Source organism: Penicillium chermesinum, assembly GCF_028974085.1.
Source record: "Penicillium chermesinum strain IBT 19713 chromosome Unknown utg000003l:1.0-5111272.0:1.0-5115320.0, whole genome shotgun sequence".
NCBI lineage: Eukaryota > Fungi > Ascomycota > Eurotiomycetes > Eurotiales > Aspergillaceae > Penicillium > Penicillium chermesinum.
Genome location: NW_026695313.1, coordinates 2,857,913 through 2,883,237, shown reverse-complemented (window position 1 = coordinate 2,883,237; position 25,325 = coordinate 2,857,913). Strand labels below are relative to the sequence as shown.

At 50.3% G+C, this 25,325-nt stretch overlaps 13 protein-coding genes across 13 annotated transcripts; 7 read left to right on the top strand and 6 right to left on the bottom strand.

Annotated features, from left to right (window-relative positions):
• Positions 1 to 232: 232 nt before the first annotated feature.
• Positions 233 to 2,225, bottom strand: N7468_004019 (uncharacterized protein; the record flags this gene model as incomplete). Its single annotated transcript, XM_058473316.1, has 2 exons — positions 233 to 1,284; positions 1,328 to 2,225. The coding sequence occupies 2 exons, from the start codon at positions 2,223 to 2,225 to the stop codon at positions 233 to 235; spliced, it is 1,950 nt and encodes a 649-aa protein (XP_058332319.1).
• A 490-nt stretch (positions 2,226 to 2,715) lies between these two features.
• Positions 2,716 to 5,014, top strand: abp2 (putative ARS binding protein Abp2; the record flags this gene model as incomplete). The annotated part of the gene is made up of 4 exons (XM_058473315.1): positions 2,716 to 3,339; positions 3,391 to 3,731; positions 3,785 to 4,013; positions 4,061 to 5,014. The coding sequence occupies 4 exons, from the start codon at positions 2,716 to 2,718 to the stop codon at positions 5,012 to 5,014; spliced, it is 2,148 nt and encodes a 715-aa protein (XP_058332318.1).
• A 916-nt stretch (positions 5,015 to 5,930) lies between these two features.
• N7468_004017 (uncharacterized protein) lies at positions 5,931 to 6,385 on the bottom strand (the record flags this gene model as incomplete). Its single annotated transcript, XM_058473314.1, has 3 exons — positions 5,931 to 6,041; positions 6,101 to 6,220; positions 6,290 to 6,385. The coding sequence occupies 3 exons, from the start codon at positions 6,383 to 6,385 to the stop codon at positions 5,931 to 5,933; spliced, it is 327 nt and encodes a 108-aa protein (XP_058332317.1).
• An 823-nt stretch (positions 6,386 to 7,208) lies between these two features.
• On the bottom strand, positions 7,209 to 7,746 carry N7468_004016 (uncharacterized protein; the record flags this gene model as incomplete). Its single annotated transcript, XM_058473313.1, has 3 exons — positions 7,209 to 7,418; positions 7,464 to 7,583; positions 7,657 to 7,746. 3 exons carry the CDS (start codon positions 7,744 to 7,746, stop codon positions 7,209 to 7,211), a joined length of 420 nt encoding a protein of 139 aa, XP_058332316.1.
• Positions 7,747 to 8,449: 703 nt separating this feature from the next.
• N7468_004015 (pfkB family kinase) lies at positions 8,450 to 9,194 on the top strand (the record flags this gene model as incomplete). The annotated part of the gene is given in 3 exon segments (XM_058473312.1): positions 8,450 to 8,632; positions 8,650 to 8,952; positions 9,009 to 9,194. 3 exon segments carry the CDS (start codon positions 8,450 to 8,452, stop codon positions 9,192 to 9,194), a joined length of 672 nt encoding a protein of 223 aa, XP_058332315.1.
• Positions 9,195 to 9,351: 157 nt separating this feature from the next.
• Positions 9,352 to 9,704, top strand: N7468_004014 (pfkB family kinase; the record flags this gene model as incomplete). The annotated part of the gene is made up of 2 exons (XM_058473311.1): positions 9,352 to 9,476; positions 9,530 to 9,704. The coding sequence occupies 2 exons, from the start codon at positions 9,352 to 9,354 to the stop codon at positions 9,702 to 9,704; spliced, it is 300 nt and encodes a 99-aa protein (XP_058332314.1).
• Positions 9,705 to 9,966: 262 nt separating this feature from the next.
• Positions 9,967 to 11,101, top strand: N7468_004013 (ribosome biogenesis protein BRX1; the record flags this gene model as incomplete). Its single annotated transcript, XM_058473310.1, has 2 exons — positions 9,967 to 10,202; positions 10,261 to 11,101. The coding sequence occupies 2 exons, from the start codon at positions 9,967 to 9,969 to the stop codon at positions 11,099 to 11,101; spliced, it is 1,077 nt and encodes a 358-aa protein (XP_058332313.1).
• An 859-nt stretch (positions 11,102 to 11,960) lies between these two features.
• On the bottom strand, positions 11,961 to 12,901 carry N7468_004012 (Rab family GTPase; the record flags this gene model as incomplete). Its single annotated transcript, XM_058473309.1, has 5 exons — positions 11,961 to 12,088; positions 12,169 to 12,249; positions 12,318 to 12,707; positions 12,815 to 12,827; positions 12,881 to 12,901. 5 exons carry the CDS (start codon positions 12,899 to 12,901, stop codon positions 11,961 to 11,963), a joined length of 633 nt encoding a protein of 210 aa, XP_058332312.1.
• A 483-nt stretch (positions 12,902 to 13,384) lies between these two features.
• Positions 13,385 to 17,399, top strand: N7468_004011 (uncharacterized protein; the record flags this gene model as incomplete). The annotated part of the gene is made up of 7 exons (XM_058473308.1): positions 13,385 to 14,712; positions 14,763 to 15,252; positions 15,300 to 15,419; positions 15,479 to 15,632; positions 15,687 to 16,150; positions 16,409 to 16,770; positions 16,826 to 17,399. The coding sequence occupies 7 exons, from the start codon at positions 13,385 to 13,387 to the stop codon at positions 17,397 to 17,399; spliced, it is 3,492 nt and encodes a 1,163-aa protein (XP_058332311.1).
• Positions 17,400 to 18,163: 764 nt separating this feature from the next.
• N7468_004010 (putative ATP-dependent Clp protease) lies at positions 18,164 to 20,060 on the bottom strand (the record flags this gene model as incomplete). The annotated part of the gene is made up of 2 exons (XM_058473307.1): positions 18,164 to 19,563; positions 19,628 to 20,060. 2 exons carry the CDS (start codon positions 20,058 to 20,060, stop codon positions 18,164 to 18,166), a joined length of 1,833 nt encoding a protein of 610 aa, XP_058332310.1.
• A 1,078-nt stretch (positions 20,061 to 21,138) lies between these two features.
• N7468_004009 (uncharacterized protein) lies at positions 21,139 to 21,674 on the top strand (the record flags this gene model as incomplete). The annotated part of the gene is made up of 2 exons (XM_058473306.1): positions 21,139 to 21,304; positions 21,358 to 21,674. 2 exons carry the CDS (start codon positions 21,139 to 21,141, stop codon positions 21,672 to 21,674), a joined length of 483 nt encoding a protein of 160 aa, XP_058332309.1.
• Positions 21,675 to 22,332: 658 nt separating this feature from the next.
• N7468_004008 (FAM207/SLX9 family protein) lies at positions 22,333 to 22,815 on the bottom strand (the record flags this gene model as incomplete). The annotated part of the gene is made up of 1 exon (XM_058473305.1): positions 22,333 to 22,815. One exon carries the CDS (start codon positions 22,813 to 22,815, stop codon positions 22,333 to 22,335), a length of 483 nt encoding a protein of 160 aa, XP_058332308.1.
• A 773-nt stretch (positions 22,816 to 23,588) lies between these two features.
• On the top strand, positions 23,589 to 24,981 carry N7468_004007 (glycerol-3-phosphate dehydrogenase family protein; the record flags this gene model as incomplete). Its single annotated transcript, XM_058473304.1, has 4 exons — positions 23,589 to 23,650; positions 23,726 to 24,308; positions 24,358 to 24,850; positions 24,926 to 24,981. 4 exons carry the CDS (start codon positions 23,589 to 23,591, stop codon positions 24,979 to 24,981), a joined length of 1,194 nt encoding a protein of 397 aa, XP_058332307.1.
• Between the last annotated feature and the right edge of the window lie 344 nt (positions 24,982 to 25,325).

Below are 25,325 nucleotides of genomic sequence, written 5' to 3'. Positions count from 1 at the left end.
GGAAAAACGCCGCTTCTACCGCAACCCCGCCCTGATAACGAAAGTGCCAGCCATGAAAAATACCAGACGCCGACAGCAGGAGAAAGACAAAAAAAGAAAAAAAAGGAGAAGAAAATTGAGAAATAGCAGACAAACATGCCCTAGAAATCGTGAGGCCACGATGAGAATAAGTAAGCAACTCGGTGAACTTAAACAGCGTAGACAAATACAGATGACATGGCATGTTGGGCGATCAGGTCCAGGCAGGCTCATCTGCTGGTTCATAATCATCACCATTCCAAGACTCATCACCACTGGGTTCGGCATCCAGGAAATCATTCTCGGTCAACTGGGTATCAGTGGGGCGCCGGTTATCAATGCGAATGATGACTTGGTCGCACATGCCCTGCCTGTGACCCGCGACCTGAGATTCATTCGCAGTCTCGCCAACAGTGGTGAGTTCAACGAGCCGCTGACTATGACGGGTAGGAGGTAGATGGCTGCCACCCTCATTGGTATCGGCTTGTTCAAGGTTGTCTGCGGTGGAGCTACTAGCAATTCCAGACCGGTGGCTCTTCCGTAGGGACCGTCGATAGGGGTTGGGGGGCGGGCTGTGGCGCAGGAACACTTGCTCAAAACGCTCGATCCAACGCGACCGAAAACGAGCACGGTCACGCCAGGCGATCTCCGGCATCGCACTAATTTCCAATCGTCGGAGATCTTTCAGTTGAGGAGCTGCATCGACTAGTGAGTTGAAGAAACCCTCCGCACTTGCAGCATCCAAATGGCGCAGGTTAGCCAGTTGGAGGTCCTGTAAAGTTTCGGGCCAGGTGGGCACTTGGCCGGGCTCGATCAGAGAAGAGAAGACGGGCACGACATCGTGGTAGACAGATGTATCACGCGCAGATATGTCCACCCGGAATTTCACAAGGTGAGGACATAATTGGCCCAGACTCGACACGAAGGACATACTCATATATCTGTTGTGGTCCAGATTCAGTTCCCGAAGCTGGTCGCCGCGGGCTTCTAAAAGGTCTTGGATACTAAGCGCCGTTAGACGATCGCAATTACATATTGTGAGAAACCGCACCCCTAAGGGCAATTGCGTCAGGATCGTATTGGTCAACAGAGTGCATTCGACAAATTCCAAACGTTCAAGCTGCGGAAGACCCTCTAGCGCACGAATAAGGCTTAGCTCGGTCGTGGGATTCACCGGTATTTCATGATCGAAGTCGCCCGAGCCTTGGAGACGAATCATCCGAAGGTCCTTCATGCCATTGAATGACAGAGCATCATGGCAGGATTCTATACGGGGAATCGGATCATCGTCAGACTCGGAGAAAAAAACGACCATTCCATTCCCAGCGCCGGAGTCGAACGCCACAGCTTTCAATAGCAGCAAAGAGACTGTTCGAGTAGCTCCACTTCGCGGACTTCAATGCCCAGGGAGGGATCCCTATGATTTTGTCATCGGGATGGTAGATTCGCAATGTGTGGAGTGCAGGACATCTCGCGAGCAAGTCTTCGAGTCGGAAATAACCCAAAAGCCGACCACTCTTGTAGGTCAGGATTGTCTCGGCGTCTATATGAAGCTCTTTGATCTTTTGGGCATAGTTCATGAGAAGTAATTCGAGCGGTGTCGTGAGGAGAATCAACAATCTATGCGCCTGATATGGAGTGGTAATAGGCGGCGAGTAGTACAAAGCAGCCATTGCTGGTTCAAAGAAGGCGCGGCATAGTCGCGCTATACCCACTAAGGTACTGGCTAACTTTGGGTCATTTCCAAGTGGGTAGGATATGTGGAAGAAGATATCAAGCAGGATGTGATATGGCAAACTTTGCCACGGAGGTATGACTTCAGAACTGACTGTCGGCACTGTGTATTGTTTCTTCGGCAGCGGTGCCCTTGAAGGGGGGCCAGTCCAGCCTCGCTTTTTCGGGGTGGTGCTTGTCGAAGAACGAGTTACGCGACGCGATTTATTAGCTGGCGCCCGAATTGGATTGGTAGGACCTGGTTCATCAAGTCGAGTCCCAGGCTCAAAAGGTTCATCGCTTTCAAGCTCAGCATCTGTAGACTGTTCCCGGTATTGATTATTCCTTCTGATGCGCGGACGCAGAGTGACAGAAGTCGACTCCTCGTCAGAGATTTGTAGGTCGGATGAGGAATCCTCATTGTAAGATGTGACCCGGTTACGGGACTGGCGAACAGGGCGCGCGGACGCTCCGGCTGAGCGCCGACGCGCCATTTCGGCAAAAACCGATGGGGCTCCAATGGCAGCTGATGGTGGGACGGATGATGCGATGAGATATTCGGGGGGTACCTGCAGTCGAAAGGACAAGAAGCAGGGATAGAGGAAGGTGATTCAATTGTCTACAGATGCCAGGGAAGGCGCTATCATTTATCGTTATCGATCTCCCTTATCGATAACAAGGTTCAGCGACGCTAGCCTTAATACAGACTGGCGCTTTGATGCATTATGGCCTTAAGGTTCAGGCGTCCATCACACCCCGCTCGCTGGCACTAGTGTATTTGGAGCTTAAAATAGAACTCCTAAGCTGCGAAAATGAGACGCGCCTCCCGAGTTCTTGGACTCTTCCCTGTACCTGCATCCGCCCTCCTCTATGATACATTGAGGCTTCCACCTCCTCTTATGCCAGAGACCCTCATCGGGCCTTGATTTATTTGGTCCTGGGAGCTTGGCCGCTCCGGGGGGCTGGGGGTTCGGTGCGAACTCCATGGAATCCACGTTCCCGGCCGTCATGGACTCCAATGATCGAGCAAACCGGGGTGAAATGGGTGTGTCGCCAATGGTGCAGTATGCCCGGTATCCGCCAGCACTGGAGTCCTCTCTAAGGAGTGCCTCCTCATTGGGGAGTGCTCGGAGCCAGGCTGAAGCGAACAAATCGCCCCCGTTGCATCGCAAAGAAACTCCTCGAGGCATACGCTCAGCCATCCCCATCTCTGCTGCTCGCTCAGGTCCATCGATGTCTCCACCGGCCTTTGATGCTATGCGCCATCCTGTATTGAAAGACAATGATCAAGCGGAATCTCGCATTTTACCTTCACGGGATATCACCGATGATACTATCGACGATGCCTATGTGATGTTTATCCTTTATTGCAACCCTAATGTTCCGTCTTCTGTCGATACCTCTGAGCTTCGGAAAACGTTTCGCTGCCCGCCGCGCAGTGATGGGAAGAGTTTCAGCGTCTTCACTCTATTTGAATTGATTCGCAAGCTCGATAGTAAAGAGCTCAAAACATGGATCCAGCTAGCAATTGAGCTCGGGGTTGAGCCTCCGTCAATGGAGAAAAAGCAAAGTACACAGAAGGTTCAGCAGTACGCTGTTAGACTTAAAGTAAGCCTCATCGTCCGCACATAATCACAATATACTCACTGACTTCAACAGCGATGGATGCGAGCCATGCACGTGGATGCTTTTTTTGAGTTTTGCCTCGGACATCCTCATCCTTACTTCACACAACTTCCTCCATCCGGGGCATTCATAAGTGAGTCTCGGGATGGCGTCCCATTAGAGGAAGATCTGGCTCTGCGGGCTTTGGTCCCAGAATGGAAACCTAAACGTGGAAGGAAGAGAGCAGACGAAAGGGATCTCGAAGAAGACAGATCTGTCAAGCGGCCGTCTTTGGATACCTCTGTAGGGGGGTTGCACCAAGGCAGCTTTGCGAATCATTCGGTCACTTTCCCTCAGAGTGCCATTCCATTCAGTGCCTTCCCCGAAGATGATCCGTGGATGACTGCGACTTCATCCTACCCCTCCACCCAGCAATTCCGAACACCAGGGGCAAGACTTACGGTGGAGGATACACGACAGAGAGCATTCGCCCGCATATCCCCAATCCGCAATCATCCCTAGAAGCCACCCGCCGACAGATGTGCTCATGTCTGCCGAACCTCGTTCTGCGATTACCCCATCATCCGGCGAGAGAGCTCGGTCAAAACGGAAACATGGACCGGCTGTCTCGTCCGCATGGCCCAGTAGCAACGGCTTGGTTCACGGCAAAAGTCGTGGTAGACCTCCAAACAAGCCTAGCTCAGGATCATTCAACACGTTCCAGGTTCAGCCTACCCGGGACCCATCATTGGTCCCACCAAATCCTACCACCCAGTCTTCGCCACTGGTGGTGGATTCTGAGGCAGCCGTCCATGTCGTATCGAGCTCGTCATATGATCAATCACCCACTCCAGCCCACCAAGGGAGACCGGGGAAACTCCAGTTACAGGTTCCGCAGCATCTAGGGGCGCCGGTCCGCCTCGCCACCCCTCCCACCGTGCTCGTTAACGGAGTGAATGAAGTCATGGTGTCCCACGGTCCCAATGACCAAGACAACCGACAATTGAACTCTTTAAATAGGTCTAACAGACAAGGCTCCAGTGCGCTCCCGGCCATCGCGGGGCCGGTGGCCAAAATTTCAATGGACGACATCATTCGCGCTGTTTCCGCTGAACTGATGCGTGCCGGGCTGATTGGCAGATCGACACCATTGACTTCTGACGAAGCGCATGTTCTTGCCTCCGGACTGGTGGCCAATCTTTCTCCGATGTACTCCCAATTACCGCTTGATTTTTCATCGGTCCTTTTGGCTTATCAACTTGGAGTGAGCCATCATTTTGGACTTGGACCCGCTCGTTTGACATCTATAGTCATACGTTTCGATGATTCCATGGATGTGACCGGTGGGAGAAGCAGAACTCCGCGACCAAACGAACATAATGATACTGGACCGAGATATAATGTCACTTTTGAGTACAGGTCCTCTGGTCCATTTTGCATGCAAATCACTTTGGGTGACCTCGAACCTACCACTTCGAATTCAGTGCCTCCGTCGAAGAACAATCATGATGATAATTTGGGAGACCTGGACTCAAATGAAGGGGATAGCGACCATCCCACTTCCGAGGCTTCCTGGAAGCAACGATATTTGAAACTCAAGGCACAGATGCAGAAGAAAGAACGTGCTATTTCTAATTACAAGCGGAAGATAGTGGAATCTGTTATGGCTGACATATAACGACTGCAAACGAACCTAATGCACTTGCCAATTTTCTTTCACCTGCCTTATCTTGAAGCGCTTCTAGTGTTGTGTTTTGTCCATTTCCTTTTCACCCTTTCGCATGAGATGATACCCCTTCCATGGTATATAGCGAGTTCCTCTCGTGGAATTTTCTTTTCCAACTTTTCATATCACTTCATTGTTATCTAGCAAACTCCCATTCTGGATTTGGGCAATACCAGTTGGCTTCAATGAATATTAAGGTTCAGATAAGTACTGTGAGACAAGTAAACTCCACAAGGACTACTAGCAGACTTTCTACTGTGTAACAGTATCTGATAGTAGTGCCGGAAGTCCTCTACCGCCACTCAGCGTTGATAAAGACTTGGTCAGTCATGCAAGCGGACTGCCAGTGGGGGCTTTGGGAGTTGCTAGGAAGAATCCTCGGGTGCACCAACTTTGCGTGATTGGGGGACATCGTGGGGATAGTCAAACATCATAGACCTCAACCGAGAAGGTCCTATTTCATTTTCTAAAGGCCTTTAGTAATTCTGGATGCTTTTTAGCTCTTTGGAATGAACCAAAAACGCCCAGCAATGCCTTATGTTGCCATTATGTGTGCTAAATCCGAATATGCAGTCTCCTGTGGGAGAGTAGATGGAGAAAAAAAGCCAATCATTTGACTAGAAACCCAATATTCACTTCCGGATGTCCATTGTACGCTCACCATATGAAAAGAGTCCAATGAAAATCAAAAGCAATGATAAAATTTCACCAACGACGTATCGATTTCATGGCGAGCAAAGAACTGCAAGGGAATTAGTCAGACTCTCTTGGTAGTTATACCTAGATATATAAGCTTGGTTCATTCCATTTGAAAACTTACGGATACTAAGAGGCGCACGGAGACATCATAGACAGCCTAGAAATGAGCTTACGCGATGTCTGGAGATGCATCGTGATCGGTCTCATCAGGCTTGTCGTCATCGCTAGGAGGTTTTGGGCCACGCTTCCGGCCCCGCGCAGGCTGAGGGGGTTCAATGCTCTTCGACACTTGTGTGTTATGACTGTCCTGCGTAGGGTATTAAGGACAGGAATACATACCGGCCTTCCAGACGTCGCGTCCAGCTTAAAGCCATGAGTTCTCTTCAGAGAATTCCAGCGGTTTGCGGCAGACTTTGCATTCGTGTAACCCAAAGCTGCGGCAACAACGTCGATGTCGATCTACTAAAAATGATGCTTAGTTAGAGACCCCAGACGTCTTTCGCAAGAGAACACTTGAGAACTAATTACCTTCCCTTTGCTCGAATTGAATGCCTTCAAACACTCAAAGACGAAATCCTTATCCGTCGGATGGGGATGATCCGAAGTCAGGGCATCAAGAGCCATCTTGGAGCTGAGTGGGGTAATCGAAGAATAGTACTTGACGTGGCTTAGTTAGTTTGTGAGGGTGGGTGCAGACGGCGTTGAAAAGGAGAAGAATGAGGCGGGTTGGGGATTCTTAATAACACTGGCAGGTTACCTGCGCAGGTCAAGGGAGCTTCTGAGAAGAGGACTACTGGTAAGCGTTCTGTGCAGCCAACCAGATGATATTTCTATCTAAATAAGCCAGCACCATCTTCTTTTTGCCACCTTGAACATTTATGTCACAGTCCAAATGCAGTTTAAAGTAGTATTGCCTTTGCGAAGGAGATTTACTAGTACCACTATCTCCAGGACTAGCCATTACTTTGTTAATGAATGAACAATATTATACAACAACGATATTATAGCAGAAGTATGGGGGCTTCACTAACGCTTGATTGTATATATAAGTTCTCCGGTAAAGACAAGGCTTGTAGAAGGTTCTATCTCGCAAGGCCTTAGAATTATACGCAAAATCGTGGATTAAAATGATTGAACCTGCCCCACTGGAAGTTGATTTTGAGATTCCACACACAACATACTGGGGTTTGACGTTCATAGATAGTAAGTACCCTAAGCTTGAATCTCAGGCATATTGAAAAATATCAGGAGCTGCAAAAAAAGGCAAGTTGGTCTAAAGACTCAAAATTGCCATGGCATCACCCAGAGCCCCGCTCTCCGACTCATTTGGACTCCTCTGCATGGTCGCCCGTGCTGCCATGGTGCATTTGTTAGCTTTGGAATAGTTACACATTCCATGCTGTGAAGCAGGTCCGTACCATAAATCCGAGTTGCAGCAGCAATCGGCTTAGGCAGCCTCGAAAGGGTCTTCGAGAGCTGGCGTCAATTTGGGTCTTTCCGTAGAGTCCATCAAGCCACCAGAGGTATCACTCTCCATCCCTTCAAGGCCTTTCATAGAACCTGGAGACGTCTTGGTCTTGGATTTGGTCATACTTGTTGTCTTCGTCGGTGTCCGCTTGGGCTTCGTAACCTTGGAGGGACCTCCTCCATGCTGGGGCTAGATGAGTATCTCCAACGTCTGGTTCGTGTTTGCGATTCATACCTGGGCCTTGTTAAAAGTAACTTTGATGGTGAACCCATGCTTTTTCTTCAGCGCGTAGAACTTCGACTCAACTGACTTAGCATTCTTGCCCAATTGCTTGGCAACCGCCGTCAAGTCAATCTAGACATGGTGATTAGTAAAGAATGTCGAACGGGAATAGTGACGCGAATATAGCCGCGGGATTTCCGTTTACCTTGTTAAGGTCGTTGTCGTAGCAGGCCATGCAGGCAGCCATGAATGTCGCGTCGTCCTTGCCATGTTCAGAGGTCGAAAGAGAAGCCATGGTGAGCTCTTTCAAATAGATGTTAGCAGGTGAAGCTTAATAAATCGGTGGTTTCGATAATGAGGCTGGAGCCAGTGTGTGAGGAAAGGGAGTCTGTAGAAGAGGAAGAAAGAGAAGGAGGAAGAACCTGAGGTTTTGGGGGGAGGGGAGGTTGCGACTCTTATATCACTGTTTGCACACAGCGTCGGAAGTTGCCAGGGAGCCTTGAAACTTGAACAATTAAATACATTGTGACTTGTTTGATGCTTGCGCTGCTGCCTTCCCAGGCCTAAAATCATAGCCGGCTATACCTACGCCCGATAGTAGTACTTTTTATACATGACAGCCCTGGACGACCAGATAAGGTCTACCGGCGTAGACCGCGTAGATCCTACTTTGGGTCTGATAGGTCCGTTTAAGATGTAGAGTACAGAAGGCTCTCTATTTGATCATTATCCATGAGCTTAAATATGGGTAGTCACGTTCTAGTAAGTCCACTTGGAACTATATCTATAAGATCATCTATTTGAAGTCTTCTAAGGCGCTCTCATCTACTGCAAAGCGGTGAATGGGGCGGTCTAACCTAATGTAGTGGGCAATCACGACTCCCTGGGTGCGCCCAGTTCTATGAAGACTCCAGGTCAATAGGTCAATCACTAACAGGTCTCTATATATCAGAGTAATCAACTGGCCATACTCAGTGGTCGGGGAAATTTGATTTGTCATGGCTTTGGTTGCAGTGGGCGCTTGCTATATGGACACGATTTTAACGTTTGTCTCATTCTTAGCCTCACGTACGTCAACTCCAAGGGTTAATGCATTAAAACATTCTTGTAGGACACCACACTACCCAGCTGAGGATGAAAAACAACGGGCAACGAGTATTTCTCGTCGACGAGGGGAAACTGTCCTAACACGCTCGAGGTCCTTCAGCAACTGATAGCCGCGTCATATCAATCACTTTCGCTGCACCTTGTCTCCGTGTTGCCTGCTAGGTTATCTTCTGCTTCACAATACATCATTTCAGATTTGGAACCGGGAGTCCAGCTGAAGCAATGTATATTCCGAGAGGCATCGCAGGAGCCAGCTTCGTGTTACATCATTAAGAGCCAAGCTACTGGCAGCAGAACAGTAGTCAATCATAATGAGTTGCCTGAGATGACAGTCGATGAGTTTATCGAGAATGTCCAAAGGCTAGAACCCTGCCCGACATGGGTTCACTTCGAAGTATCGTTTGAGTTGTCCTGAATTGAGGCATATGTCCGAGCTGACTCTGGCCATAGGGCCGCATCCCCGAGGTGACTCGAGAATGTATTCGATACGTTCAACGACAATTTCCCTCCGCAAGCGTTAGTGTTGAGATTGAGAGACCAGGTCGCCCGGGCCTTCAGGAACTCGCGAAACTGGCAAATGTGGTTTTCTATGCAAAGTCATGGGCACTGGTCAGTATCCAGACTCCGCGAAGCTGAATTGAGCTACAAGACAAATACTGAGCTCAACGTAGCATTGCGGATATATTTCGGCTAAAGATTGTCTTCTCAAGGAGTCAGTGAATTGTGACAAGGCGTGAGTTTAATTCGGAACGTCGGGAAGAAATCAAGATGAGGCATAGCGCTAAGGAACCAAATGACACTGGCAGGTCTCTTCTATGTTGCACTTGGGGGGGAAGATGGAGCTGCTGCATTCGAGCCTCAGAGGGGCCACTTGATACATGAGCCGGCTTATACGAAGGATAACTTCGAAGTCGTCGAGTAAGACATTTTGTTGCCTCTTTCACAGAAACTTCAAGTTGCTAACTGACTAGTCCGGTTGGAGCTGGGGATACGTTCATCGCAGGGATGTTGTACGCGTTGAATTGTCATAAATGGAATTTGACTCAACGACTCAAATTCGCGAACCGCGTTGCCGCAATGAAAGTGTCGCAGGAAGGATTTTCGGGGCTGGCCCGCGCTTTGCAGCCTGAGAACATTCACAATTGATGATGTGCGCCTCATTCCCTCAGTGAAATATGAAAGGAGACAACACTTTACGCTACACAATACCCCCCAATTCTTGTTCTGCAAAAAAAAGAAAAGCCGGTCTCAGAAATTTTGGGCAAGAGGGATGAACTTGCGAGTATGTGACACGTGATGTAGATACGCAGGGCGGTGTGAAATAATTCTGCCGTTGATTTTCAACTTTTTTCAACTTTTTGCGCGCCGGCGATTCGAGTAGAAAACTGCCACAACACTACCCATCACCATGGCTGCAGTTTACAAGACGGTCTCAAAGAAGAAGTCTCGGCAACCTGTCGAGGGGCTGGATGAAGAAGAGCAAATGGAAATTGACGAACTGCTAGACGACGCCGACGATACCACAGACAGTGAAGAGGATGAGGATGAAGGCGATCGAGTTGCTGCTGCCAAAAAGCAACTAGCCCAGGGGTTCATGCCCAAGACTCGAGTGTTGGTTCTCACTTCCCGCGGTGTTACACACCGGTAAGTAGCTATGCCGAGTTTCCTCCAATTGCACAGATCGTTACTGACTAGCCCACAGCCACCGACATCTCTTGTCTGATCTCTGTGCGCTGCTCCCCCACACCCACAAAGAAAGCAAGCTAGACACCAAGAAGAAGACAGCTGGCTACAACCTTTTGTTGAATTCTCTTGCCGACCTCCACTCATGCAACGTGATCTTTTTCCTCGAGGCGAAGAAGAACGGACAAGATCTCTACCTGTGGCTTTCTCGCCCTCCCAACGGCCCGACAATTAAGTTCCATCTCAACAACTTGCACACCATGGGCGAACTTGGTACTGGTTTCGCAGGCAATTGTCTGAAGGGTGGCCGCGGGTTGGTGGTCTTCGACAAAACCTTCGACGAGCAAGAAATGGGCCCTGGCAATGAGTACCGAGGTTTGATCCGCGAGATGCTACGAGGGGTTTTCTGTGTCCCCAAGCGCGGGGTCAAGGGCATGAAGCCTTTCGTCGATCGTATTATTGGTATCTTCGGTGTCGACGGCAAGATTTGGATCCGAGTTTATGAGATCCGCGAGTCGGAACCAGGCAGCAAGAAAAAGGGCGAAGACGAGGCCACTAAGCCTCTGCCTAAGGGCCAGCAAGGCCAACCCGAGGTCTCACTGGTGGAGATCGGGCCTCGATTTGTTTTGACTCCGATTGTCATTCTCGAGGGCAGCTTTGGTGGTCCAGTCATTTACGAAAACAAGGAGTACGTCAGCCCTAACCAGGTTCGTCGCGAGATTCGGATGAGCAAGGCGGGCCGTTACTCCCAGCGTCGCGATAACCAGACAGATCGCGTGGCCAAGCGGACCGATCTTGGCTTGACGGACAACTCTTCGCGGAAACCCGATGCCCTGGAGACTCGAAAGTTATTCGCATAGAGGCGGAGTGGGTTTTGATTATGGCATATTCTGTTATTCAACGAGTCTTCATTGACTGCATGTATATTTGACGGCGACGAATGGCTTGCTTATGGCGTCAAGGCTTTATTTAGTTTGATTCCCAAAACAAAAGTAATCCGGATTTCAACAACAGTCCTGCCAAATGATAGAAGCTTCATTCAGACTTGTGCTCGTAGAATCAATCACCGCCACGGGCTCTTATCGGGGATAAAAGATGCCCATCGAAGGTTTGCCCCGGTGGAGCTGACAGGTGGGCCCAACTCCCGCACGGGGGGGGCTCGTGCAGCCGTGAAGTCCCCCTTTCTTGTAGGTTTATGCGCAAGCTTTTGGCTAGAAATCCCAACAGAAGGCTATAGAAATTCTTCCTAGTATGGCATCTAGGTCGCCGATCTCCAGCTTGAGGGAGGGCTGGATTCTACACGGCATTTGGGATTTCAATGACAATCAATATACTGATTTCCCGGAAGGCTGCATACAGAGCCACACAGCCACACAGACGCCCGATCCAGGTCATTGCACCGACCGCAGAGCACCAACGAAGGAACATAAGATCGAAAGAATAAGTCTGGAGTAATCAATTTCGTTGAGAAAATGGGGGGGGAACCACGCAGTAGAAAAGAAGTAAAAGCAGAGGGCGAAGAAAGAAGAAAGAAGAAAACAAAAGGTCCGACAACCAAGATGTCTGGGGATACACCCATCTTTCCCATGCTCTCTACCAGATCCTGCCTGTGTATTGTCTTCGCCCTTTCAAATTACAGAATCCGTCACCGATCAAGGTCGTTGTAATATCTTGTTGTGAATCAAAGGACTTGTTTGCGGCCGGTCCCCCTTAAGTCGTCTAGCAGCAGCCCTGCTTCTGCTCGTTGTCCTGGGGTGTGAACTCGATGACCGGACGGCGGTCACCAGGTTGGTTGGCTCCAGACTCGCCAGAATCGAGGGCCTTACTGGAAACAATGCGGTAGATTTCTAGCGACATGTCAGGTAAGCGTGCGCCCTAGTAGAGTTGGGAGGCTTGGCAGGTGCCACGTCGAGTGGGGCAAATTTACCTGTGAGGATATTCTGGAAGGCAAGCTCGACGTTGCTTGCGTCAAGAGCGGAGGTTTCGATGAAGGAAAGGTTGTTTTCACCTGGAGGTGGTGAAGAACCATGTTAGCCCCGATGTTGCTGACCTCGATCGGAATGGGGTTGAACATACTGGCAAATTGCTTGGCTTCTTCGGTGGGAACCGCACGAAGGTGGCGCAAATCGCTCTTGTTTCCAACGAGCATAATCACAATATTGGCGTCGGCATGGTCTCGCAGCTCCTTCAACCACCGGTTGACATTCTCATAGGTCTGGTGCTTGCTGATATCGTAGACGAGAAGGGCACCGACGGCGCCACGGTAATAGGCAGAGGTGATGGCACGGTAACGTTCCTGACCGGCGGTGTCCCAGATCTGTGCCTTGATAGTCTTAGAGTCGACTTGGATCGAGCGAGTGGCAAATTCCACGCCGATGGTGGACTTGGAGTCTAAGTTGAACTCATTGCGGGTGAATCGACTCAAAAGGTTGGATTTACCGACACCCGAGTCTCCGATCAACACCACTGGCTTGTGCATTAGTCTTCGAGAAATCGCTTGTATATTTCGGTAGGTTTTCCGGGAAGGAGGGGAAGCCGCATCGTCATGTGGCATGTTTATGAGGCAACAGTACCTTTGAAGAGGAACTGGAGATTGTCAGTAAGCGCAAGAGAGAAAGCAACCGGCAGGGATCACTCACATCGTATTCGTCGTTGGCCATTTTGAGGGAAGGAAATATGGAAAGGGAAAGGGGTCGGGAAAGAAGCAAAAAGTTGGGGCTTAAGCAATACAGCGATTAGGGAGAGAGGAGGGCATAATGTCCACTTCTCCTTTAGCGGGAGTCACGTGTTGGGCCTCGCCCGCTCGGCGGTTTTGCCGCCCTTATACTTGAATACACAGTACACCACCGCTGTCAACTTGCGGCGCCTTCCTACGGTCTCTTCTTGCGCGTAATTATCTCCCACAGGACTCTTAGAGGCCGCGTAGTAGGGACATGTGTCCATGACTGGCACTGTATGACCCGTGGGGTCAAAGGTTTAAGGTGACTGCTTTGTTCTAGTTTACGTTAAGGGTGTCTCTTTCCTATCTTTCGCCTTTATTTCCACATCACCACCTCTGCCAGCCCGTGTATCCTCATTTCCACCTCCAGAAGATCTGTCTTTTCCAAAGTTGGTCTCAGTTTGCTGGAAATTGGCTCCGAACTATGACACCGGCTCCGAAAGACTCCAACTGGGCGGACGCGGATGAAGATGACGGCAGTCCTGAGGAATCCGAGGCTGGGCAAGAAGGCGAAGGTAGCGATGAAGCAGAGGCCTTTACCATCGAAGCAATCCTTGCGGAGAGGGTGCACGATGGCACAACTCAGTATCTCATCCGCTGGGAGGGCTGGGATCTGTTATGTGCAACCTGGGAACCCGAGGAATCCTTCAACGACAAAGATGCCTCTTTGAAAACGTGGAGAGAGGCCAAATTGGAGATTCTTGCGGGCAGGAAGCCCAAGTTCAACGTGGAAAAATTCGACAAAGATAAAGCCAGGATTACCGCCGATGTTTTGAAACGAACAGGATCAACCTTGGAAGCCTACAACGATCATCTCCAGACCAATATAGATGATTATTATCTGACTCCAGCAATTCGATTTCCAGATTCTCGTGAAGAAACTCGCGCAGTAAACTCGTCAATGAAGTGGCCAGCAAATCGTACCCAATATTCTACGCCCGACTCTCCATCAACCTCAGCCATGACCCAACCCGCCGCTCCAAGTCATCACTCCAAGCCATTTTCTGCATCTGGCCCCCAGACAGAAGCAGCTGGGCCATATATGCCACCCCGTGAGGAACCCGAGGGAAATACCAAAACCGCAGGCTTGGAGACTACGCGAATTCCTGCAGATGCTTCTCGATTGCCGGGCCAACCAATGCAGTCAATATCTGAGCATACAGCACAGAAGCCTCAGCGGCCGCAGCTCTTGATTTCAGCGAGCGGAGCTACTCCCCGCGTTCACAGTGAACCAAAGACAACGGTCAATAAACCCCCTGCGACCAATTTTGGTACTGGCCTTGCTGTCAGAAGAGCGCCGCAAGGAAAGTATGATCGTGCACCACTTCCTAATGAGGTATCGCTTCAAAGGCCGTCCGAGGTATCAGGCAGACTGCCCAGAACATTGGCTATTCCATGGAAGCCTGATTCAATCTCAGTCCCATCTGATACAGTTGAATCGATCAATGACTCTGATCTTCGCAATTCGTCTCTGGCATCAAAAACCTCAAACCTTCAATCTGCTCCTCCAACACTTGGAGGACATTCATTTGATTCGGAAGCTGTGAATGAGCCACCTCCAGGCTTCCAGTCCTCCACAGATCAAGCGACCGCAGCCGAAAATGCAGACTCTATTCTGCAGAAATCCCTAGCTCATGATCCTCCCTCTCATTTTTCTCAGGGCAGTAAAATCGCTCGCCCTGAAAGACCGCATCATGCATTTCCGATACCGTTTGCTTCCGGTCCCTCACCACCTCCCGAGGCAATCATTCCGTCTATGATTTCCACGGAAGAGCTTCCTTCTCGGCTTCGTGTTCTAACAGGGGCTACAAATCCGTCAAGAACTACTCGAGAAGAGCGACGGTCCAGGTCTCTTGGTCCCCGGTCTCGCTCTGGGTCCCCCCCTCTTCGTTCCCCAGCATGCAGAAAAAAGACAACGGGTATCCTCACCAAGGAGGAGCGAGCCTCATAGAGCCGCTTCTCCCCATGAATGAAGCCGGCGGGCATAGGGTTTCCGACGAACGTTCTGGTTTCTCGAGGCCTCTGGAACGAACACTGAGCAATTATAATCCTCAGCGCTCTCAATCTCTCCACTCTGGGGCTCTTCCATCTGACCCAGCACTTACTCCATCAATGCCGCAACCAGTGATTGTTTCAAATAAGTCACATTCCACGTCGCCAGCGTCAGTTCCGCCGTCAAAAATTTCTTTCTCTACCTGCGTTGAGGAGAAGGCCGCGAATTTCCAAGCAAAGCCCCCTATGGCGCGTGCTCGGTATTTCAACAACTACTTTGCCAACCCTGGGGAGATTCTTGTTAATCTTTTCTTTGGCCCTGATAAACAATACCTTGGGATTTTCAGGTTATGTGGTGCTGGGTTTCATTCGAAGCAGAAGCTCCAGTCCGGGGGAACGGAGAAGTTCCAGAAATGTGGTTTAAAGACATTTGCACCGGTTTTGAATACGCTTCCATGTGTGACGAGGTAAGAATGGCGAATACTTAATTACCTCCTAATGAAAGCTAATCAAGCATCATGAATAGCTGAAAAAGAACGTCATCTATGAAAACGCATGGATTGAAGCCTTTCCAGAGTCAGCTGGAGGCATGTTCCATATGGAGGAAATTCTCGTCAAGCGGGGATGCCTCAGTTTGTTCACCCCCAAGGAATCTCCTCAGAACACGTGGCTTGCATACAGTAGGTCTTGCCCAGAGCTCTATAAGCCATTTTATCGCAATCAAGTCTCTACAGATGCCGTTATCATCTTCGCAGTCCGAAGTGGAATTAGACCCCATATCATTGAACGTGTTCTTGGAGAACGATCGAACCGGCCGGGACAAGGTTCAGGGAACAGATCGACACTTCAACCTGGTTCGCAGGTTTTTTCTCAGCCAAATTTCATTGAAACGCAATCTGATGCTGGCATTCCAGGCTTACTAGGGCAAGGGAACCCACGAAAAAGATTCAATCCTGATCGTTCGCAGTGGGGCTCTGAGCTGATACTTTCAAACGGGGGCAATCGTACATCGCTTACTCGACCAGAAGACGTTGATAGGCCCAATAGGTCCGTTAATCCCCGTCGTCGATTGTCAAATCCCGAAACCTTGTTTCAAAACGCGCCAACGCCTATTGGTCCTATTGGTATCAAGGAGGCAAATACCGAGTTCACCGCTCGAGTCCATCAGATGATCAACAAGATCAAAGAGAAGAGCTCTGTCCGTTCCAGCAATGGGAGCCTCCACCATGTAGTTTTTTTTCTATCTTCATTTCCCTCCTGGTTCGGAAGACAAGGCCTTCCAGGAGCTCCTACTAGTTGAAGCTCTTCTTCAGAAAGATGGCATGAAGCTCTTTACTAACCGGGCCAAGGAAGGCTGGTCCAGGTTCAGTGACTCTTGTAAAAACGGAGCAGTCATTGTATGAAAACCCCCCGTGGTCTCATTTCTCATCAAAAACTAAGGCTAATCTTTTCTTAGTTTCATGAGTCCTTTCAGGGGTATGGTAGCTTGTCCCCGCCAATCCGACGGCTCATTCGAAATGAGACATTTCATTTCTGGTCAATTAACCTCTCAACTCCACTTCAATTTCCAAGTATTGCGGAACGCGGAGCGGATCATTTTATGCAACGAATCTTCCCCCGTGGTGGTGATGGTGTGGTCCTCTTCACAGAAAATATTCTCTTTGAAAATTTGCCCCAGGCTGTTCAAATAATAGCATGGTTCAAGAAAACAGCTCCTTCGATGAAAGGAAATTGGAAACTCGTCTTCTGGCCTAATGTGATGGAAAGTTTGGAGGCCGCTCTTCAGGACCCGGGGAGAAACCAGGATGATGATCGGCAGTACGTCATAACGCCTTCCTTCACCTTCTACTGAACTCTGACCAATAGTTTCTAGCATTTGTATGATCCTGGCTTTGATCCGCAACTTGAACTCCCGTGCCTCTTGTGGCTTTCAGATCGAAAGCCTGGACATTGCGCAAATGGACCGGCGAAATCATGTTGTCCTCTGCCTCCCTGTTGTCAACTATGGTCAGAGAAATCATCATAGCCACGATGCGGTTCCTAGCGGACTAACACAGGCTGAGATAAATACGGACCACCTTGTGGAGGCCTTTGCTGGATGGATACAGCATCATGCTGCTCGATTTCAACATTGCATTGCCTTAGTCAAGCTTGATAATAAGAGGCTTTTCGACCGTTGGAGCGCGTGGGGTCACATCACTATTAACGACATTGCGGGTTTCTTCAAGACGATGAATCTTGGACCTGATGCCTATCATGATTATCTCTTTCCCCCACCGCAAGTTGAACGGGATGATCAACAAGCTGATGACTCGCCAGCCTTCCAAGCCAAACCCGGTAATCTTTCCCGCACATCTCAAATACCTGCAGAGTCCAGGACGCCTGTTGAAGGCAGCCATCCCACGATTTCATCTAGGGATCCTCGCAAGGCCAATCGAAAGACTTGATTTTGAAACCCGAACGGTCATGAGTGAGAAATGCCACCGATGGAAAGTCCCATTCTCCCTTGAAAGTATACTCCTGCGGCTCTCCCGGCGCGTTTGTTGACTTAACGTCTTTATGTTGATACCCAGTCTGCTGTTGTATGAGAGAACATGACAATCCTCTTCCGAAATGGCAACTATGTTAGAGTGGTCATCCCGTGGGGGTGTGATTGTATCTGTAGGGTGAATTCCTCTTTCTAGTGGGTAACGAGATGCCCTTTGGACTGTCGTATGCTCAGGTTTCCCCTGGTAGCAGCAAGGGATAGCAGTCGAGCCCTGGAGAATCCTGCTCTCCCTACGCGACGAAAATCAAATTTCCCAACGATCAGTCTCCTCGAGTCGTATATCTTGTAGTACCATTCCATAATACTTCGGCTTGTCTACTATCCCAATATGAGTACGTCAATTTGGGTCTCAAGTCGGACAGACAACTGACTGCGAATAGGTCCCAAAGTACTTGATCTGACCCTTCTACGCACGGGGTATTATAGCGTACTAGTACTCTCGGAAGTGACATGGCATTGAAACCCCCGTAACGGAGCATCGCGAACCAAAGCCGAATCTGGACATGGAATGCTAAGTTGCTGTTTAAAATATGGAGCAGCTATTCAACAGGAGGTATATCATGAATCGCCATAAAAGTAAAAGATAAAGAAAAAGAAAAAAAGAAAAAAGAAAAAATGTGTACCAGCTAGTGCCGGAGGAGCTCTATTTCCCATTGACGAAATCTAACCAGCTGCACGCTTGCGATATTCCTTGAAATTGGATGCCTCGGCGGTCTCGCTGGAATCAGAGTTCGCCGCCATGCGCTTATTTTTATCTTGTTTTTCACGGCGCGTTTTGTCCTCCCACTGACTCTCTTCGGCGGAGATCATTGCATGGAACTTTCCGCCCTGCCCGCGAGCGAGGTAGACAGGCTTTTCGTCACGGTTAGCGACCGCTTCTGTTACGAGAACAAACTTCACGCTCGAGCCCGGCACTTCATACATGGCGTCGCTCAGGATGGTCTCCATCTCAGTGCGGAGGGCTCGTGCTCCTGTGCCCATTTTGAATGCATTGGCAGCGATTTTGTGAAGGGCTGGCGTGGTGAAGCGAAGCTCGACACCAGACAGCGAAAAGAGAGTGGCGTACTGGGCAATCAGCGAATTGCGCGGTTCTGTGAGAATCCGTAGGAGCAAAGGCTGGGTCAAGGTGGAGAGGGCTGCAGTCACCGGGATTCTCCCGATCAACTCCGGGATGAAGCCATATGACTGCAAGTCTGCTTGTGTTAAAAGATCCAGAGCATTAAAATAGGTCGCCTCATTACTCGACGAGCCGTGGGAGGCTGATGTGAAGAAAGGTAAATGCTTTTTGTACAAGGCCTCTTCTTCTGACCCGGGGAGGATTGGCTGGGGCTCGTCTGCAGACGATGCGTTTGAAGGGTCGAACCCGTGATCCAATCTCGATGCAGAACGGATTGGCTGGCCAAAGCCAATCGAACCGCGCGAGATGCGGTCCATCACGACTTTGTGCAAACCAACAAACGCGCCAGAGAAGATGAACAGAATATTGTCCGTGCGAACATTGTACGTTTCGCCTTTCCCACTCGGTGGCCCGCCATTTGGCTGGAAGGGGCTGTTTCCGAGAGGGCTGTTGGACGGGTATGTGTTTGGAGGGCTGGTTGTACGGGGGTTCTTCTCGGACTTTGCTTGGACCTGGATCGTGGTTCCCTCGATGATTTTCAGCAATGCTTGCTGCACACCTTCCCCACCAACATCTTTCCCATGGCTAACCTTTGCCGAAGCAATCTTATCAATCTCATCAAGGACGATTATGCCCCGTTCTGCCTGCTCGACATCATAGTTGGCAGCGGCTAAAAGCCGGTGTACACATGATTCGACATCTTCGCCAATGTAGCCCGCCTGTGTGAATGGAGTGCAATCCGAAATACTGAAGGGGACGGAGAGCACTCGCGCCAAAGTTTTCGCCATGAGGGTCTTTCCGACGCCCGAGGGCCCGAGTAGCAAAATATTCGATTTTTCTAGTTGAAGCGGCGAGGTATCGAGCGGCTCACTCTGATCCAACAGGGGGTTTGGACGAGGCTTGGTAGATGGCAGTCCCGTACTTTGCGGCTGACCCGATAATTCTTCTACATGATCATCTTCAGTTAGTTGATGCGATCTGATCAATCTGAGAGGCTTGTCATTGCGGACCTTCTAAGTGGCGATTGTCAAGCGCCTCCCTCCTTTGGCGCTTTGCAAGCAGCTCCGCTGTCTCCTCTTCTCGCCGAATGATTTCTTGTGCGCGCTGATAATGGTTGTATACCGCCACACTCAGAACCTTCTTTGCACGCTCCTGCCCCACAACATATTGATCGAGGTATTGCTTTAATATCTTTGGAGTGACTGTCGGTGCGCCAAAGGCCGGAGTTGACCCCAAAGGCCCTGTTGTCGGAAGGCCTGGCTCATAACTTCCTGTGTACGGCTGGCTTGTGAAATCGGACCGGTTGAACTGGGATGCAGTCGGAAATCGAGTCGCGCCACACGAAAATTGGCGAGTACGGCTAGCCAGGGACGGCCGACATCGGATCGGCTCCAGATGCGCCCAGGCAAGGGACAGCCGGCGTTGAAGGGGCCGCCACAGCATAGGCCCACGATATGTAGAGCGCGTGAAGATTATCTAGAGGAAGGGAAGAAGGGAGTGAAGTGGAGATGATGGGTGTAACGCGATGGCGAGCTCATCAGATACGGAGCTTTCCCCGCAGGCGATCTTATCGGGTGAGTCATGCTCAGCCCGTCAGCCACAATCTTGGCACCTGGGCAGATGCCCCAGAGGAAGTCCTATACTATGCTGTTCTGTGATCATTTGGGAAATGAGAAAGCCAGCCGCAGTCCCTTGCCGGTATTATGCTAGACTGGACACCGTGCAAACGTAGATGTTCCATTTATGGAACTAGCCCAGGAATCTCCCAGATACTAGTACAAATTAAAAGTGGGTTGCTTGGCCCTATCTTCCACGGTTCGTAGCATGTTCGCAGCATCCCTCTTACAGGCTACACGAGTCCAGAGGCGATGTGGATCTCAAGTGCTGACACTAGCATCGAGCGTGGCTCAGTGGTAGTACGGCAGTGGCGTCGACGCTGATGAGTACTAGTATGGGGCAATGCGGCTTCTCTCGTAGGAAATGACCCAGTAAAGCAATTTGAAGCCTTTTTAAGCCCAGAGATGTCCTAGACCCGCAGAGAAAGAACCTTCTAGACTATGTTGAGAATGTCGCTGCCCACAGAACATGTTTACAGGGGCGAATATCGCTGTACTCGGCATAAGTTTAGCGTGCTTAAGATGGTCAACCTGTTCGTTTCGCCAAATCCTACAATCTGTGACTCGCCATCAGAATCACGGTTTTAGCGGTCATTCGAAAGTCCCGGAATCGTTGCAGATCGACCCGCAAAGTATGAAGAATATGTCTGAGGTCGATAACTTCTTGTCAAAGTGCACCAGGACTCGGATTTGTTCTGGATACTCTGCGGTGAAGGAGACGATACCTGTGGGGCGTCATCACTCGAGTCACAATTCGAATTGGTCCCAATGTTCCGGGGTCTTTTATAACATAAATCTCAGAACCAATGCCACCAATCCGGCGGTCTGGGATGCATGGACCGAATGACACACTCAGCTTCCTTATATCAATGATGCTGGGAGCCCGAGCTACTATACGCTGCCTAATGTGCCATTTTCCTACCAATCTGAGTGCTGCAACAAAGGTATGGCTTCTTATCTTCCCAGAGAAGACTGAGCCCTCCGAGCTCAAGAAGCTGTACGAGCCGTTGCGTGTAAAACTGGCAAAGGTGCCTGGGTTGAAGAGCCAGAAGGAATCTATCCCTTTCCTCAGTATGAGCCCAACAATGTTCGACTTTTCTGCTGGCTGGAAGCAAGTCCGATAGCACCCGTGGGATTTCCCTTTGGCTTTACGCGTGTTCTCCAAGAACCTCGTTCGCTCCAAAGATGGCCCCAAGCGTCTCACACGGGCTGGAAGAAGATCAAGTGGGGTCGCTCCGACACCATCACACGCCACGTCGTAGCTGGTGGTACAGTGGCCGCTAATGGAGACAAGATCGACAGTGTCGTCAGTCCTGCATGGCGCAAAATGGTGTCTCACTTAGGCTTCACTAATTCGTGGGCGCAAGTGCGACTTTCGCCGAACAACGCGCCCTCCTTAGGACCATGGCAGAGGTGCAAGTCCCAATCCTGCGCTCTGTAGGGAGCGAAGAAAATACGGGGAGCTTACTTGAACGAGGCTGGTGGCTAAGAGCCAACCATTCTAGGGTGAAAACGGACCCCGTCTTTACAGTATCAAGTAAAACTATGATCCAACCGGCCTCTTACACTGCCCACACAGATGTAAGAATGGCGGAGTGTATAGGCGGTACCTAGAACAAGACAAGCTCCCCTACATCTTGCTTGTTATCATTGTCTGTCCTCCATACTTTGGTTCTTGTTTCTTATGTACATGGATATGATTTCTTCATTGTATATAAAGGATATTGAGTGCTTGTCTCTTATCCCGAATGGCCTAGAAATTTTCAGGGCCGCCGTTGAATTCACTCGCATTCGATTGGATTTGTTGGTATATCGATTTGCTGCAAGATTGCAAGGCGATGCTGTGTTTTAGGGGGTTCGATTATCGACAATCTTGAGTATTTGAAATCTAGATCCGAGGAGCTGGGATTTCTGGGGTTCGAGAGCCACGCATAGAGAACCCAAGCTCCCTTGCACATGCTCCTTCGTAACCAAGGTTTTGCTTGCCGGCCGAATTGAATGTGTTGACCATGCAAGGCTTTTGCTTAGTGTGTTCATCTACGATTTCGGTGGACTTCGAGACTAGGCCGCTGTATGAGTGCTCTCATGTGGCGAGTTGCTTATTTTGTCGTTTGGAACACCGGTTGTTGTTCCATCGTCTGAGAGATGAAGTTTCTCAGCGCTGACCATCGGTTCCCGGTTGGATTCAAAGCCGCGCTTTCACCCGTCGCACCTGCACTTGACTGGAGACTAGACATCTGAGCCATGTTCTTCGCGAACCGCTCTCGTTCCACCTTCTCGACTTTTTCGCGGCGCTTCATGGCTCCGGGTTTATGGCGGAGGGTGGTTTGTTTGATGATATTGACTTGACTGGGGGCATTATGAGAGTCCTCGGCGGCGTCCGGCAGGGCATCTGCGAGAGATTCCAAATTGGCAACTAGTTTCTTCGACGCTCGACGACGTTTCGGGGGTTTGGCCGAGCTTTTGGCAATCTTTGATAGAAAGGTCGCATGCTTGATCTGCCGCTTATCACGCTTGGAGCGGAACTCATCTCCAAAAACAGATGAAGAGGCAGGTCGACCGGGAGGTTTGGATTTGGCCATAATGGGAAATATAGGGGTGTGGCCGGGAGAAGAGGCAAATGGTCAATGTGGATAACGAGAATGGGTCGGAGACTGCATGTGAGATCAACGCGAATTTTGCGGGCTTTTTTTTTTCTTCTGCTCTCCCCCGCCTTCCTCTCCGCTCCGCAACGGAGCACCCTCTCCGGGTCCAATCACCCAAAAAAGGGGGCGAGATTAGTAAAGCGCCTGAGGAAGCCAGTCCGGATTCTGCCGGGCGGAAAGCCTCTGGCTTCCCTTGATTCACGGACTGGATTGTACCTTATGGTCAAGACTGGCGGAACCACTGGTTTCCCGCGTTGGTTAATTGTGCGCTTGGTTGCCCCCACTTCCGAGTCCACTTACTTAACCAGGGACAGCAGACGAAAATGAGCTTGCGGTGACGTTTATCTTTCCCGCTAGTCGCTAGTCTCCTTTAATTGTCGCAGACCGAGTCCACCTTTCGGGTGAACACTCACGCTCTGTTCCGGGGGTGACATCAGACCGCAGCACAATTGGGGACAGAAACTCGGCCCGGTCTCTTATCATTGGATACGCTGCTCCCCATCTGGATGTGTTCCCCAACAGCAGTTTATCGGATCTTCCTTCCTGGCTATTCCTCTGTCCTGCCTCGGTCGCCGCTAGCGACTAGGTTCCAGACTTACTGTGCTCGTGCCCGGTTGCCCCCGTCCATTTCGCAGATCTTTAAATCTGACCTCACCCCCTCGTCCGCCGCTCCCTATCTTAGACCCTTTTCTTCAGTTTCATCGGTCAATATGGGTTCAATCACTCCTCATCAGCGCAAGCACAAGGTGACTGTGGTCGGCTCCGGTAACTGGTGAGTTGAGTTTCTTCGCACACGATGACGTCGGCGGGTGCAAAAACTAACTTCATGCTCGCGTGTTCCCTACAGGGGCTGTGCTATCGCCAAAATCGTTGCCGAGAATGCCGCCAGCTACCCAGACCTCTTCGAGGAGAAGGTGGAGATGTGGGTGTTCGAGGAGAATGTCGAGATTGGCAAAGACTCCCCCCACTACAACCCATCCAACACCGGTCCTCAGAAGTTGACCGATGTGATCAACACCTACCATGAGAACGTCAAGTACCTGCAGGGCGTTCAGCTCCCCCCGAACCTTCACGCAAACCCCTCGCTGGAGGAGTCTGTGAAGGACAGCACCATCCTGATTTTCAACCTTCCCCACCAGTTCATTCTCCGGACCTGCGAATCCATCAAGGGCAAGATCCTCCCGTATGCCCGGGGCATCTCCTGCATCAAGGGTGTCGACGTCGATGAGAACGGGGCTCATCTCTTCTCCGAAACCATTGGCCGGGTTCTTGGTATCTACTGTGGTGCCTTGTCCGGCGCCAACATTGCCAACGAGGTCGCCCGGGAGAAGTGGTCCGAGACCACTATCGCCTATGCTCCCCCCTCACCTGGACTCCAAAGCCCCCTCGACGCAGGTGTCTCCTTCGCCTTCCCAGACAAACTTGGTCGAGTTCGCTCACAAGGATGTCTCGGGCAATATCTCCAACGTTAAGCTCCAGGCTCTGCCCTCGGAGTATCCCCCCGTGGATCACACTGTTCTCAAGACCCTTTTCCACCGCCCCTACTTCCATGTGCGTGTAGTCAACGATGTTGCGGGTGTCTCCATCAGTGGCGCCTTAAAGAATATTGTTGCTATCGCCGCCGGTTGGGTTGAAGGCATGGGCTGGGGTGACAACGCCAAGGCGGCTGTCATGCGTGTTGGCTTGTTAGAAATGTCCCGCTTTGGAGACAAGTTCTTCGGTGCCACCATCGACCAGCGCACTTTCACAGAGGAGAGTGCCGGTGTCGCGGACTTGATTACCAGTTGCTCTGGTGGTCGTAACTTCCGCTGTGCGAAGTACAGTATCGAGCGCAACCAGTCTATTGAGGAGGTTGAGAAGACTGAGCTCAATGGCCAAAGCTTGCAGGGCACTTTGACCGCCGTTGAGGTCAACAACTTCCTGAAGAAGCAGGGCATGGAGGAGGACTTCCCTCTCTTCACCGCCGTTTACCGTACGTCCCCGGTTTTCTTTTCTTTTTTTTTTCAATCCTGCCCTTCCCTTCCGTCATCACTAACAAACTGTATAGGTATCATGACAGGCAGTATGAAGGTGGCCGACATCCCTGCGTACATTGAGCGGTAAACACCCATATCTGATTTTGTTGCACTGTGATATTAATTGCGGGTTTTGCTTTTCCTTTCATAGACCTCCAGTGCCGCATGGCTCCGCACGAACCTCCACGGGGGCTTCTGATGAAAGTGATGACGGCGCTCGGTTTCCCGCTCGGCTTTGAGCATAGATCTACGACAACTCGAAAGGGCGAAATACTTCTAAAGATAGATTTTACGACTGTACCTATGCATTGATATAACGGAATTCCAGATCTGCGCGCCTTCAAAGTTCTTCTCCAGGTTTGATGGTCCTCTTCCTTCCCCAACGGTTCAAGATCAGTAGTGTCCCTCCAAAAGACCAGCATGGCTTCATTT